This window comes from Myotis davidii, unplaced genomic scaffold (assembly GCF_000327345.1).
Source record: "Myotis davidii unplaced genomic scaffold, ASM32734v1 scaffold732, whole genome shotgun sequence".
Lineage (NCBI taxonomy): Eukaryota > Metazoa > Chordata > Mammalia > Chiroptera > Vespertilionidae > Myotis > Myotis davidii.
Window position 1 is genome coordinate 2,446,527 of NW_006284349.1, and position 15,046 is coordinate 2,461,572.

General features: G+C 35.0%; 1 protein-coding gene across 1 annotated transcript in view; it reads left to right on the forward strand.

Moving 5' to 3' along the window:
• The window catches only part of EML5 (echinoderm microtubule associated protein like 5), a 99,238-nt gene that overhangs the window by 59,131 nt on the left and 25,061 nt on the right, over positions 1-15,046 (forward strand). Inside the window, exons 21-28 of the mRNA XM_015571488.1 lie at positions 1,436-1,588; positions 2,528-2,659; positions 4,338-4,426; positions 5,928-6,104; positions 8,773-8,974; positions 9,694-9,820; positions 13,233-13,247; positions 14,194-14,202. Of these exons, the coding sequence (XP_015426974.1) occupies positions 1,436-1,588; positions 2,528-2,659; positions 4,338-4,426; positions 5,928-6,104; positions 8,773-8,974; positions 9,694-9,820; positions 13,233-13,247; positions 14,194-14,202 (904 nt within the window). The remainder of the gene's footprint in view (positions 1-1,435; positions 1,589-2,527; positions 2,660-4,337; positions 4,427-5,927; positions 6,105-8,772; positions 8,975-9,693; positions 9,821-13,232; positions 13,248-14,193; positions 14,203-15,046) is intronic.

The following is a 15,046-nucleotide window of genomic DNA, read 5'->3' on the forward strand; positions in this document are numbered from 1 at the left end:
AGCAGCAATCGGAGGGGTCTGGGGGTCCCCTGCCCAGGCCTGACACCTGGGCCAGAGGCATCAGGCCTGGGCTGGGGGCAGAACCAGTGATGGGGGGAAATGAGGGTCCCCTGTCCAGGCCTGATGCTTCTGTCAGAGGCGTCAGGCCTGGGCAAAGGGCCGATCCTGTGATTGGAGGGTGATGGGGGTCAACGCCTGAGGGCTCCCAGTATGTGAGAGGGGGCAGGCTGGGCTGAGGGACACTCCCCCCCCCTCACATACATACACCCAGTGCACAAATTTCATGCACCAGGCCCCTAGTAAATTAATAAGTTGTTACCCAGTTTCTTGGCTGTAGCTGCTATCTGTATGATACCACTTCCCATATTTATCCCTCAGCCTCTTCTCCCTGGAGCTCCAGAGAAGAACTGGCTCTGTCATGTCTTCGCTTGAGCTGTTCATAGGCATCCTTAACTTAGTGGGTACAAAACCAAAATTTCTGTCTTTCCTAATTTTTCCCCATCTCAGTAAATGGAATCGCCATTCAAACAAAAACATAGCTTCCTTGACTTTCGTCTTTTTCTCTTGGTCCATCGTCCAAGTCTTGCCAGCTCTATCTTCAAATATCCAAATCCTGCCAGTTCTCATCACCTCTTTTGCTGCCACCCTGCTCCATGTCATCATCTCTTGACTCTTAAATCTCAAAAACCATGGCCTAGATTTCTGCATTATATGCTTGATAATAAAATAACTGCTTGATCCTAATTCATTCTGTAGTTTTTCATTCTATAACAGCTGTACCCGATCCCTCCCTTTATAAATTTTTCACAAGGTACCAAGTCTTAGGCATTTTAATGTGCCTGCTGCATCCCCTACTGTTAGGAAAGCTCAATTTTATGTGGCTGCCACTGCAGCACTAACCCTTATTTTCAAAGAAATAAAATAGTACTAACATTATTATTTATTCATGTGTGGTTTTGAAACATATATAGATAGATATTCCTAGCTGAAACTCATAATTGACTATTTTCAGATTTTTTAAAATTTGAAAGCATTTTTATAAAGATGACTGTATATCTTTAATTTCTGATTTGTTGGGTAGAAACTACAAAGGTAACCACCCACCCCCCAAAAAACTTCTCACATATGTCATTGGCTTTTTATATTAGTTGAAAACTCTCACTCTTGTTCAGCAACTTAATTTCTTTTAAGGTGAGTCTTAGTACTTGATTTTGTTACTTTCAGAAGAGGGAATGGTTTGTATTAATTATTGCTTAGAATTCCCTACCATTGATTTCCATAGAAGACTTTATTACCTGGATCTCTTGATTCCTTTTTAATATTGATTTGAGGTGACAATAAGAATAGGGATCCTCTATGAAATTAAAGGCTCTTTAAATACATACTTTTTTTAATAAAAGAAAGTCACCTGATGTGTACTGTCTTCCTCTTTTAGGTGGACGATGCTGCTGTTTTTCTCCTGATGGTAAAGCTTTAGCTGTAGGTCTCTGTGATGGAAGTTTCTTAATGGCAAATGCAGATACTCTCGAGGATCTTGTATCTTTTCACCACAGAAAAGATATCATTTCAGATATCCGATTCTCTCCAGGTAAGATTCTATTGAAATCACATTTGATTATTAACTTGAGTCTGGCAATGTGTAAATAAATCAATGCATGATTTTTATTAGCTGTTATTTTAAAATATGCTTTTATTAATTTTTTTAGAGAGAGAGGAAGGGATAGGGAGAGAGACAAAAGTCGATTGACTGCCTCCTGCATGCCCCTTTTCGGGGTCTGAGCCCACAACTCCAGCATGTGCCTGACCGGGAATTGAGCCAGTTACCTCTTGGTGCATGGGACCATGCTCAACCAATTGAGCCACACTGGCCAGGGCTATTAACTGTTATTTTTTCTAAGAATTTTACTTTTTTTTACTAGAAGAGGCAATATGGTGAGAGGTAAAAGCCCTGTATAAGATCAGGGCTTTTGACAAAATGACAATCCAGTCACTAAATTCTCTGTGTGACTTGGGCCCAGGCACTACTTTGAGTTTCAATTTCTTCATTTGCAACATAAAAGGATTGGAGGGACTATCTTCACTTTAATCTTAATGCTTTTGAAATTATATTTTTCTCTCATCAGTTTCTACATACTATTGATAAGAAAACCTACTGTAATGTAGGAATTACTAATGTTAAGGCAAAATGTATCGGTTGGTTTACTTCTATTTTTTTCTTAAATTTATAAGGTTGTGTTTTTTGGGGTTTTTTGTTTTTGTTTAAATCTTAGTGCACCAAAATTATATTGTATATAATTTTTGACATTTGCTTTACACTTAATTACTTTACTGCACTACAAAACTTACTTATTGTTAATTAGAATATATTTTTAAAATATGTCACCTTCTATCATTTGACACACATAGCTTGTTATAACTTACAAAACAACTGAGTTTCTCCCAGAAAATATTAATACAACTCTAGTTGTACAATGTAAAAAACATTTCTAAAAGTAGAAAATGACAGGCAACCATGTTTCCATAACAGGTTCTGGAAAATATCTCGCAGTAGCATCCCATGACAGCTTTGTGGATATCTACAATGTAATGAGCAGTAAACGAGTGGGAATATGCAAAGGCGCTTCGAGTTATATCACCCATATTGACTGGGACATTAGAGGTAAGAATTTAAATAACTTACTATTTTGTAAAAGTTTCATTTGATTTAGTATTACTAATTTAGAGAAGCAAAAAGTGATTCAACAGATGAGTTCAAAAGCATTGTGAAAAGAAAATATCATTCTCAAAATATTTTCCATTGCTTTATTTCACATCTGAAGATGAATGCCATGAGTTTAGACTTGTCAGTATTTCTCCTAGTATAATGCAAATGATAGCACAGTAAGTGTAAACTCTTTAATTTGTAAAGCAATTTAAATATTATCCAAAATAATATTATTCATTTGTCCTGGTTTTTGTCAAAAAAGCCTGACGTCAATAGTAACGGAAAGTAGGTATGCTAGTGAGCATTTTAAAGTGATTTCCCCATGGTCTGATATAATTACATTCCCTAAAAATTATATTCGTAATTGTATAACATACACAGTTTAATATCTTTGTGTTTTAGCAGAATGCATGCCATATGACAGCGTTTAATAAGCTTGGATAAATGCTAAATATTTTAAATGCTCCATTTTTAAGGATTTTTAAAAATTGATTTTAGAGCCAGAACCGGTTTGGCTCAGTGGATGGAGCGTCGGCCTGCGGACTGAAGGGTCCCGGGTTCAATTCCGGTCAGGGGCATGTGCCTTGGTTGCGGGCATATCCCCAGTGGGAGATGTGCAGGAGGCAGCTGGTCGATGTTTCTCTCTCATCGATGTTTCTAACTCTCTATCTCTCTCCCTTCCTCTCTGTGAAAAATCAATAAAATATATTTTAAAAAAAATTGATTTTAGAGAGAATGAGGAAGGAAGAGAGAAAGAGAGACATGATTTTGTTGTTCCACTTATTTTTGCATTCATTGATTGCTTCTTGTAATGCCCTGACTGGAGATTGAACCTGTAACTAGATGTAGCTAGATGACTTTCTAACCAACTGACCTACCGTTTTTAAGGATTTTTGTTTCATGTATTCATCTCTATAAATCTAGAATTGTAAATCGTTTTTTTCAAGTACTATTGAACAAAATTTTAAAATTTCAAAATTAGTTTTCAGGTTTTTTTTTCATGTACATGATAACAGAAATAGTTTTTATATGTAGGCACACAAAAATGAAACCACTTATGAATTTAATTAATTATATAGAAAGTAATAAAATCAAATGTTCTTAATATACGTTGACTGCAAAGGAAAATGGTTTTTGTATTTAAACTTAATTTTTCCCATAAAAGTTAAACATGATACTAAATGTATATGTATTTGTATTTTATATTTGTGTATGTAATTTTTTCACATATGAAAGTTTTATTCAAATGTCCCAACTTCCTTCTAGAACAATTGTATCAGATTATATGCCCAACATCAGGTTTCACACCCATGGCAGCAATTGGAATTGTTAAATCTTGTTTAATTTTTGGCATGGTTAGGTGAAAAAATGGTATTTCTTGTTGTAGTTTGCATCTCTAAATTATTTGTTATCATAGACTTTTGTAATTTTTATCAACTAGTATTTTTCCTTTTAACATATAAGGTTCATATTTTTATATAATAAAAGTGAATTTTATTAAATGGTTTTCTATATAATTTCAAGTTTTCATGCTATGTGTGTAAATCTCTATTTTAAGATTATAAAATTATAAACATATAAAATTATAAATACATGACTATGTATGTGTGTATATTTTTGCCTTCTTCTGAAGGAAAGCTCTTACAGGTTAACACTGGTGCTAAAGAACAGTTATTCTTTGAAGCTCCCAGAGGGAAACGACAAACCATCCCCAGGATGGAGGTAGGAAGACAGTAGAGCTTGTAAGTCGATACGACTAAACATGGTTACAGAGCTGATGCCCACTCTCATTTAGTTACACATGAAGCCTGTTCTTGGGTTATTCAAATGATGGATATTCTTTTTCTGAGTTTATTTTGTGGGGTCAGACCACATTGATGGGTAAAGGAAGAGATGCTGTAGTAAGAAAGCATCGTGTACGTCAGCTATGCTCCAATGACTTCCGTAAAGCGCGGGAAGCGTGCCATAGCAAGTAGATGACATGACATCCTAGATTAGAGTACTGCATGGGGACCGAATCTTTTGGAGTCCATATGCTTAGAGTGCTTATTGGCAAATTCCTGCTAAAGAAAGGAAAATAAAGTGTTCAGTTTGTGCCTGACAACATTAACAAAAGTTGTTTCATGACATGGCTGAGGAAGAGAGGTTAAACAAATTTAACATGAAAGTGGCTTAATACGGAAGGGACTGTAAATAAAAGTTCATAATTTCCAACAGTGATTAATTGGAAAACATGCTTATAATGTATTAGTAGAAATTTAGATGTGAAAGGTAAGAATAACTTTCTTGATTATTCAAAGGGCAGAAATAAGCTTATTCCTTATCACTGTATGCTCATCACTAGAACACACAGTGTATCTATGAGTACATCTTTAATAATGTCATGTTAAAATTTTAGTAGATGTGTGGATAAAGAAGCTGTGGCATATTTACTCATTGAATACTATGCAGACATCATGGAGGTTCCTAGAGAGTATCATGCTAGATGAAATAAGCCAGTCAGAGAAAGACAAGTATCACATGATCTCACTTATATGTGGAATCTAAACAACTAAATAAACTGATGAACAAAATAGATCCAGAGACATAGAAACATGGAAAGACTGATGAATCTCAAAGTGAAGGTGTGGGTGAGGGTAGGGTGGGAGGGGGGGCGGAGAGATTAACCAAAGAACTTACATGCATATATACATAACCCATGCACACAGATAATGTGGTGAAGTCCCGGGGACAGGGGTGGGAATGGGCTAGAAGGGGTCAATTGGGGAAAAGGGACATCTGTAATACTTTCAACAATAAAGATAAATTTTAAAAAAAAAATTTTCTGCAGGAACTAGAGAGTTTGGGAGGTTACAAAACCAAGACAGCTAATAATTTGTATTATATTTTTTATTTTACTTATGGTGTGCAGTTACAAAGAAAAATATTCATATTTAGTTGTTAACTCTTAGGTTTAGAGCAGCGGTTCTCAACCTGTGGGTCACGACCCCTTTGGGGGTCGAACGACCCTTTCACAGGGGTCGCCTAAGACCATCGGAAAACACATATATAATTACATATTGTTTTTGTGATTAATCACTATGCTTTATTATGTTCAATTTGTAACAATGAAATTGGGGGTCACCACAACATGAGGAACTATATTAAAGGGTCGTGGCATTAGGAAGGTTGAGAACCACTGGTTTAGATATTTCAAACTTACAATTTTTTTTTTCCTTTTTAGGTAGAAAAAATTGGTTGGGCATCATGGACAAGTGTGCTTGGTTTGTGCTGTGAGGGAATTTGGCCAGTAATTGGAGAAGTCACAGATATAACTGCCTCTTGCCTCACCCATGACAAAATGGTTCTAGCCACTGGGGATGATTTGGGATTTGTGAAGTTATTTAGATATCCTGCTAAAGTATGTGTTTTTCTTTAACTGTTCTAATGATTACAATTATAACATTAATGTAATGACCTTTCATAGCATGTCATAGTTGTGAAATGCTATTTCATTACAACAGAGAAATAGCAATATTACATAGGTAATATAAGTTGAAATATGAAAGGTTCAGAATTATGTTCCCTGTTCTTTTTTTTTTTTTTCCTGGAGGGAGGGAAGAAGGAAGCAGAAGAAAGAAAGGAAGGAAAGAGGAAAGGAAGGAAGGAGAAAATGGGAGGGAAATATAAGCAGCCAGTTGTAACTACCTTATGTTCCCTGTTCTTAATGTCACATTTATGGCTTTATCTAGAAGTATTATAATTTATGATCCATGTCTTAAATTATATTATGTTGTACAGTGTTTCTCAAAATTGAGTAATGTAAATATTCCTTTTAAAGGAAATATCCCTTTTACCCTAATAATAACTTAAATTATTCTTTTGATTAAATATATATCATTAGCAGTAAATAACAAGTTTATATTTATACCTTTAAAATTTAATGTTTTAATCAATTAAATAAAAATACTATGAATATACTATCTACAAAATTAAAATAAACAACATTGATTTAATATGATGAATGATGTTATTTTGCTAAAACCAAACTGTACAAATTCTTTGGAGTAATGTATTATACATCTATGCTAGTGTGTGATGACTTAATTCTCTTATTGCTTTCCTCTATTCAAACTACTGGGAAACATTACAAAAGTAAAATTCATGTATCAAGTCTAGATGCATTTATTCTTAATTGCCACAAATTTAGATATATAATTTGGCACCAACATGAGCTTAAACGTATATTTGAAATAGGGCACTGAAACCATATATGATATTTGGTTCATGATGGTCTTAATTGCTCATATTATTTTATTTTAAATATGCTTTTATTGATTTCAGAGAGAGGGAAGGAGAAAGGGATAGAAACATCAATGATGAGAGAAAATCATTGATTGGCTGCCTCCTGATGCCCCCCTACTGGGGATCGAGACTGCAACCTGGGCATGTGCCCTGACTGGGAATCAAATCGTGACCTCCTGGTTCATAGGCTGATGCTAACCACTGAGTCACACCACCAGGCCTCATATTATTATTTTTAAATCATCATTGAAGTGGAAACACAAGTTTAAAAATTCTCATAGACAACTCAGGTGCCCAAGAAAGTAGTGTATCTACTTTATATACACTTAAGTGATAGGACTTTATAGTTGACCTGAGGCCTGGTGCATGAATTCATGCACCAGTGGTGTCCCTCAGCCTGGCCTGCAGGATGGGGCCAAAACCAGCTCTCCAACATCCCCCAAGGGGTCCCGGCTTGCAAGAGGGCACAGGCCAGGCCAAGGGACCCCACCAGTGCACGGGGCCAGGGAGAGATGTGGGAGGTTGGCCAGCCGGGGAGGGACCGCCGGAGGGTTCCAGGGCATGTCCAGCCTGTCTCGCTCAATCCAGATCAGCTTGACCCCAGCAGCAAGCTAACCTACCGGTCGGAGCATCTGCCCCCTGGTGGTCAGTGCACATCATAGCAAGCGGTTAGGCAGCCTTAGCATATCATTAGCATATTGTGCTTTGATTGGTTGAACGGACAACTGGACACTTAGCATATTAAGCTTTTATTATATAGGATAAGAATGTGTTCCAATAAAACATTATTAGTCAGAAACTTCACTTTGAGCATTTTAAATGGTATAAATTCCTCCGTCACCTATTGCAGCAGGAACCACAAAATCTTAGGGAAACTACCTTCTAGCAGTGTTTTGTTGACAGATCCCCCTTTTATTTCAGCTAACTTTCATTCCCAGAAAGTTTACTGATTCAGCAGACATTATGTTTTGTATATTTAAAATATTTCTTATGTTAAAATCCTTGAAATGATGTCCATCTGAAACCTGCTTATGATACATGACTCTGAAATGTACTTCTGTAACTGGTAATGCTACTGTTCAAGATTTAAAAGTTGCCAGTCTCTAGAACTTGTATTTTTCTTGATATTTAAAAGAAAAATACATGGTCATGTTTGTTGCTTACAGATAATGAATGAATTAAGATAAAAGATATTTACATGGGTTTATACCAACAAGATTGATAATTACTTTTGTTAAGATGGCCACCCTGTACATAGATATTTATATTCTGATTTCTAAATCATTGTTTCTATTTTCAACAATATGTCTCATAGCCATTGTTTTTAATAGACATGTATTATTCCATAGGCTATACAATGTAGTATTACTCTTAGGAACATTTAAGGTATTTAAAGTTTTTCACTGCTAGAAGTAAATGCTGTGGTAAATAATTGTTGCACATGCTGCATTTTTTAGCATAGATCTCTAGAAGGGGGATTGGTAAATGAAAGGTCAGAACGTTTTTATGCTTTTAATGCACAGTACAAGTTGATTTCTAAAAAAGCTATGCCCACGGTACTAGCAATGTGTGAAACTACTAGTTGTACCCTGCCCTCACCAGCTTGGGAACTGTTATATTTTTTCTAGCGTATTTCAGTATTTTCTAATTTGTATAAGTTTTATTTATAATGACTAATTCCTGGTCATATATTAAGAAAAAAAATTCAAAATTTTAACTCAAAGATTTCAAGTAATGAAATTTCTCAGAATGACTTTTTGGCTTCTTTTTTTTTTTATCTTTAGGGAAAATTTGGAAAGTTTAAGAGGTATGTGGCTCATAGTACACAGGTCACAAATGTGCGCTGGACTTGTGATGACAGCATGCTGGTGACCTTAGGAGGCGCGGATATGTCCTTAATGGTTTGGACAAATGAAATGGAGGGCTCTCGAGAAAAAAGGCCTTGTGATAGTGAAGAATCTGATACAGGCTCTGAAGAAGATGGGGGTGTGTTGGTTTACAGTCTTATTTTAACTAGAACATAGAAAAACCAGTACACCTGGTTTAATCTGCAGAAGCTGAAACAAGTTATACTGATGTTTGAATAATTGTAATTTTAGTCTATTTGGTCTGTTTAATACCAAAATTGGTTTTGTGACTCAAGAAGAACAGGCTGTCATGTATTGATGACTTAGATATTATTTATCTCCAAGTGTAAGACAATCGTACTTAAATAAGTACTGCTTAAAAATTTATAGTATCTAACCTCATGTTTTAAAATAATTCCTAATATACCGGTAATACCAGATCATTATAAAAAAGTTAGAAAATACCTTTTACAGTAAATAATAAGTACAGCATCCATAATTTGACCACTTCTGTTGGTCAAATTCTGTTAATATTTGGCAACTTCTGTTAATATTTTGGGATCTATTAATAAGGCATTTATATACATAGTGTTTTAAACAAAAATGGTGTCATATTGAACTTATATTTGTAGCCTGCTATTATCACTTAGTAATACTTTGAAACATTGTTACATATCATTAAATATTCTTCTACATCACTTTTACTGGCTGTATATTATTTTATAATTTGGCTGTAATAATACACGTTATTTAACTTATTTCATATCATTGAACAGAATTCTTGTATCCAAATAATAAGATCACATACTTGGTCTCTTCAGTTATCAGTTAATGAATAATTCTTATATTTTATGGTAGGCTACGACAGTGATGTTACAAGGGAGAATGAAATCAGTTACACCATCAGAGCCTTATCAACAAATATTCGTCCAATGTTTGGAATCAAGCCTCATTTGCAACAAAAAGAACCCTCAATTGATGAGAGGTAACAGTTAAGTTTAAATCTAGATGAAGAAAATGATACTGCTATTAATAATTGAATTTATTCTTTAACTGAATGTATTTTTGCAAAAACTAAATAACAGTGGTACTCTTTTATTATACGGTCCCCGGTACCTTAGAAAACCATGTTTTCCTTGTATACTTTTTGGTGGTGACACTGTTTAGAAATCGGTTTAAGGAATGATGCTATATATGAAATCTATATAATTGAAGAATGTTATTTGCTAACTTTTATAAATGTATGTGATGGGATTAGAGAGATAATAAAAATTGAATCTAGTACTATGTACTTTTTAGGAAGCACATGAGCAGAGATATTAAATTTTGAAAAGGCCCTTTGAGCCATGTGCCTTTAATCAAGGATATATTTATTTCAGAAATTTTTCTAAAAGGGAAGTTAAAGTATATCTTGTCTCTAATGGGAATAACTGGTCTTTGTCTAGAATCAGCAAATCAAAAATAAGGACATGTACACTAATTTTATGGGGAGATAACTTTTTTAAATATATTTTATTGATTTTTTCAGAGAGGAAGGGAGAGGGATAGAGAGTTAGAAACATCGATTAGCTGCCTCCTGCACACCTCCTACTGGGGATGTGCCTGCAACCAAGGTACATGCCCTTGACTGGAATCGAACCTGGGACCCTTCAGTCTGCAGGCCAACGCTCTATCCACTGAGCCAAACCGGTTAGGGCGGGGAGATAACTTTTTAATAAAGTCTCTAAGCTAGGTGACAGATTAAGAGAGAAATTGTGAACCTGATGCTTTTAAAATCATTAGGGAAGATAGAAATCAATAAAGAGGCATATGGATCAGAGAATCTCATGGATTTCAGAAGCAAAGAGGTTTTAAGAAATGGTAAAGGAAACATTATCCAGATATAGCAGTGAGGAGCAAAGAGGGAGAGGGAGGTGAGAACAACGGTGACCTCTTCTGTAGAAGCAGTGATGAGGAAAACCTCACTATGAGAAGTTAGTAAGAGGATTTGAGGTGGAGTTACAGACAGGGAATGATTCACAATGAACAGAATTTGTGGAAGATTCAAGTGAATGTAGAGTTGGTGAGGGTAGTGCTGAAGAGCATTGGAGCTCAGCTAGTAGAAATTATATCAGAAGAAAGCACTGGCAGGAGGATTAGAGTTTACACCGATGGGTTTAAGGATCCAGGGGAAAGGAAGACGCTGGAAGGGCGGGATGCATGATAGTGATGGGGAAGAGGGGAGAACTAGACATTCACTCCAAAGTTACCGGAAGTTCTGGGTGGAATATTGAGGTGGTGATGCCTCTACAGCTGTTCCACATGCCCCTGTTGATGATGGTATGCCTCAAATAATAACAGTGAGGAGCCACCTATGGGTGATCATCAACATTGTCATCACGTATAAAGAAGCAGAGTATGAAGTTAGAGATATGTTTCAAAAAAGGTGGCCAAACCATAATCTGAATACTTGCACAGGATTCAAGGTTGAAGCAGCTGGATAGGAGGCAAATGGCATGGGTTTTGAACTCAGACAGTGGGTTAAAATATTCATGTTATCATTTACCAGCTGTGTAAGTGACAACTGTGAATCTTGTAAAATTGTTCGTCCTCTCTGAGCCTCAGTTTCCTCAGAGGTAAAATGACTTCTAATTTATGGTTTAAATTAACGAATTTAGATAGTAGGTCTTTACCAATGACATCCCTCCCATGGAATGAAATACAAAGTAACCTGAGGAGTACCTTGGTTAATACTGAAACACTCTATGAAATTAAATATTCACAAAGTAATGAACACTACCTATATATTAATTAAAGTAATACATTTAAATATGCAAATGTGGATGTTCCTAATTAGAATATTTGCAATATAGTGCTTAATATTACTTAAAGGAAAGTATATCACCCAGGTCATGAAAAATGATAAGTGTTTCATAGGGGAAAAGGAACTTGCCATTTCCATAAGTCATTTTCTTTTTAAAAAAATATATTTTATTGATTTTTTACAGAGAGGAAGGGAAAGCAACCAAGGTACATGCCCTTGACCAGAATCGAACCTGGGACCTTGCAGTCGCAGTCCGATGCTCTATCCACTGAGCCAAACCAGCCAGGGCTCCATAAGTCTTTTTCATTTATTATATTTATTTTTAAAGAAAAATATTTATCAGCCAGAACCGGTTTGGCTCAGTGGATAGAGCATCGGACTGCGACTGCAAGGTCCCAGGGTCGATTCTGGTCAAGGGCATGGGCCTTGGTTGCGGACACATCCCCAGTGGGAGGTGTGCAGGAGGCAGCTGATCAATGTTTCTCTCTCATCGATGTTTCTGCCTCTCTATCCCTCTCCCTTCCTCTCTGTAAAAAATCAATAAAATATATTTTTTTTAAAAAAAGAAAGAAAAATATTTATCAGATAAATTTAGTATGTCAGAAAGTGTGACCTAATTTTAATATGTAGGCCATCTTTTATGGTAAAACACTTTAATTTTCTTCTTCAATACTGAGGTGACCCAAGTTCTGACAGGTGAAAATATCACTGCTCATGGAGAGTATTTGATAGTCATGATTATAATCTTTGCTGTTAGCTTGCATTTTTTACAGCTAATGTTTTAAAAATTATTTTGAAATTATTTCACACCTTATTTTCAAATCATAATTCAGCTCTACTAAATTCTTCTGAAAATGTTGAGGCAGAAGCCAGTAATGTGATTTATAGTTAGGAGACTTCATTTTCATGAAATGAAAGAATCAAAGGAAATAAAAACAAAGAAATATTTCTTTTTACCAACTTTGAATATACTTGTGAGGAGAGAAAATAGTCTGTATAAGTAATTATTTTCATATTTTAAATAAAATACATTATTGTCGTCAAATGTGAAATAAGACACGTGATAGTTAAAACAAATGCTTGTCAAATATCTTATTCATTTAACAGGAAAATGTTTCTGATGACAATTTGATAACTACTATAATTGGTTGATACTTTGTGGGATATTTTACTTAAATGACTTGAATAATTTTGTTATTCTTTTTATCTAAATATTTGAGCCCGAACCGGTTTGGCTTAGTGGATAGAGCGTTGGCCTGCGGACTGAAGGGTCCCAGGTTTGATTCCGGTCAAGGGCATGTACCTTGGTTGTGGGCACATCCCCAGTAGGGATTGTGCAGGAGGCAGCTGATCGACGTTTCTAACTCTCTATCCCTCTCCCCTCCTCTCTGCAAAAAATCAATAAAATATATATATTTTAAAAACCCATAAAAAATAAAAATAAATATTTGTGAAACAAATCTTATGTATTTAAGTAATTTATTATCAATCAAATTTTTAATATTTGTCTTCACTCTGCTCACTAAACTGGTACATTTTATTCATGATCAGTTTTCATATGTCTCCTCTTGTTTTCCTTTTGCTCCTTTTAAAGGCAGGGGATAGTAAGGTAAGTATTTTATTGAAGACAATACTTTACTCAGAAATTGACTCTTCTGTTTTGGTCTTTATAGTTACTTAAGGTATATTTTTCCCCTATTAAACATTGAACTACATTTGTCAAGAAAGAATCAAAATGAAACAGGACAAATCCTACAAAATAGTTGCATTTTATAAATACAATATGTGGGTGTTGTTATGAGAGTCTTGATTATGATCATTGGTTTTAAAATGACTTTTCATAGACTCCTATACTTAGGATAGTTTCAGTTTTTCCTTAAGTTTCAGAGACTGATAAAAACAATCTGTTAGCCATACATTTTTATCAGTGGAAAAAGTTTCAGTTTATAAACCTCTAAGGGTCATTTCATGCATGTTTAATGTCTCCATGAATTTTAAAACATTAATATAGGGCAGTAAATGTATATGTATGTTTGATAAAATTATGTGCAAGGACTCTGGGGTACTTCTGTAGCTATTTGTATGGAGATGAGAATGTCTCTAAACCGTTTCTGAAGCAGAACCATTTGTGGTAAAGGCTCCTTTAGAAGTTTTTTTTTAAAAAAGGTACCATAGGAAAATGCTGGGAGGTAAGGATGAAAAAAGGATATTTGAAAAGAGATTGTATAGAAATTCAAATATTGGACGCTCCTTAATTTGCAGACAGCAGGGATTAATCTGGGGTTTTTTTGCAAGTTTTAACATTTATAACAGAACATGTTGAATTCTCATTTGTTTTTCTTCTTCACCTTTCTTATTTCCCTGCCATTAATGGAGTAACTTAAGTCTTTTCTAATATGCAGTAATAAATAAAAACAATAGGCCTTTAAAATATACAATATAGCTTATCTGCATTCAATTTGTAAAAGATATTTTATTAACAGGAAGTATTTTACTAGTGTTTTAAATTAAATCTGTGTTGTAATCTTTTCCCCTTTTTATCTGCTGCTAAAAAGAGGTTCCAGGTAATCCTCTTTCTTTGCTATGTCTTATGAGGCCTAATTTTGTATTTTTGTCTTCTTTTATGTTTCCCATTAATGAGCTATGTTACTTGGTGTTCTTTATTTCTAATCACAGTTTATGTTTTTCTCCTTTGAAGTGAGTATTTCTGAAATGAACAGCATCATAATTATTGGATTCACATATAAGTAACTACTTCTCTGAAACATTATCCATTTAACTTGTATAATATTGCAAGCTGTGTAATTTTAAGCAAGAATGTACGTTATATGAGTTATTTTTACAGAGATTAAAGTATACTTAACTGTTACATGGGATTATACAGATAAAAATTACAACTATCAAATGATAGCATTGAATCAGGTTCAACAAAAAGGCTTGCCCTGACCGGTTTGGCTCAGTGGATAGAGCGTCGGGCTGTGGACTGAAAGGTCCCAGGTTCGATTCCGGTCAAGGGCATGTACCTTGGTTGTGGGCACATCCCCAGTAGGAGGTGTGCAGGAGGCAGCTGATCGATGTTTCTCTCTCAGCGATGTTTCTGACTCTCTATCCCTCTCCCTTCCTCTCTGTGAAAAATCAATAAAATATATTTAAAAAATAAAAAGCCTTGGAAGCGACCAAGGCTGCTGCTCTTCTCGGGAATGATCCTAGCACAAGTATTTTGAGTTAAACATTGTACATTTCAGTTATAGTTATTAATTATATATACCTTTAAAGTATATGAAAAAGGTTTGAAACCAAAATTTTTGTGATAATTTGAAAAGCTCTTTATATAGTCTTGTAAGTGCATTTAATTTTTATGCCACCAGCCAGTCAAGGTTATGTACTTCTACATAAGCTGCTGAACAT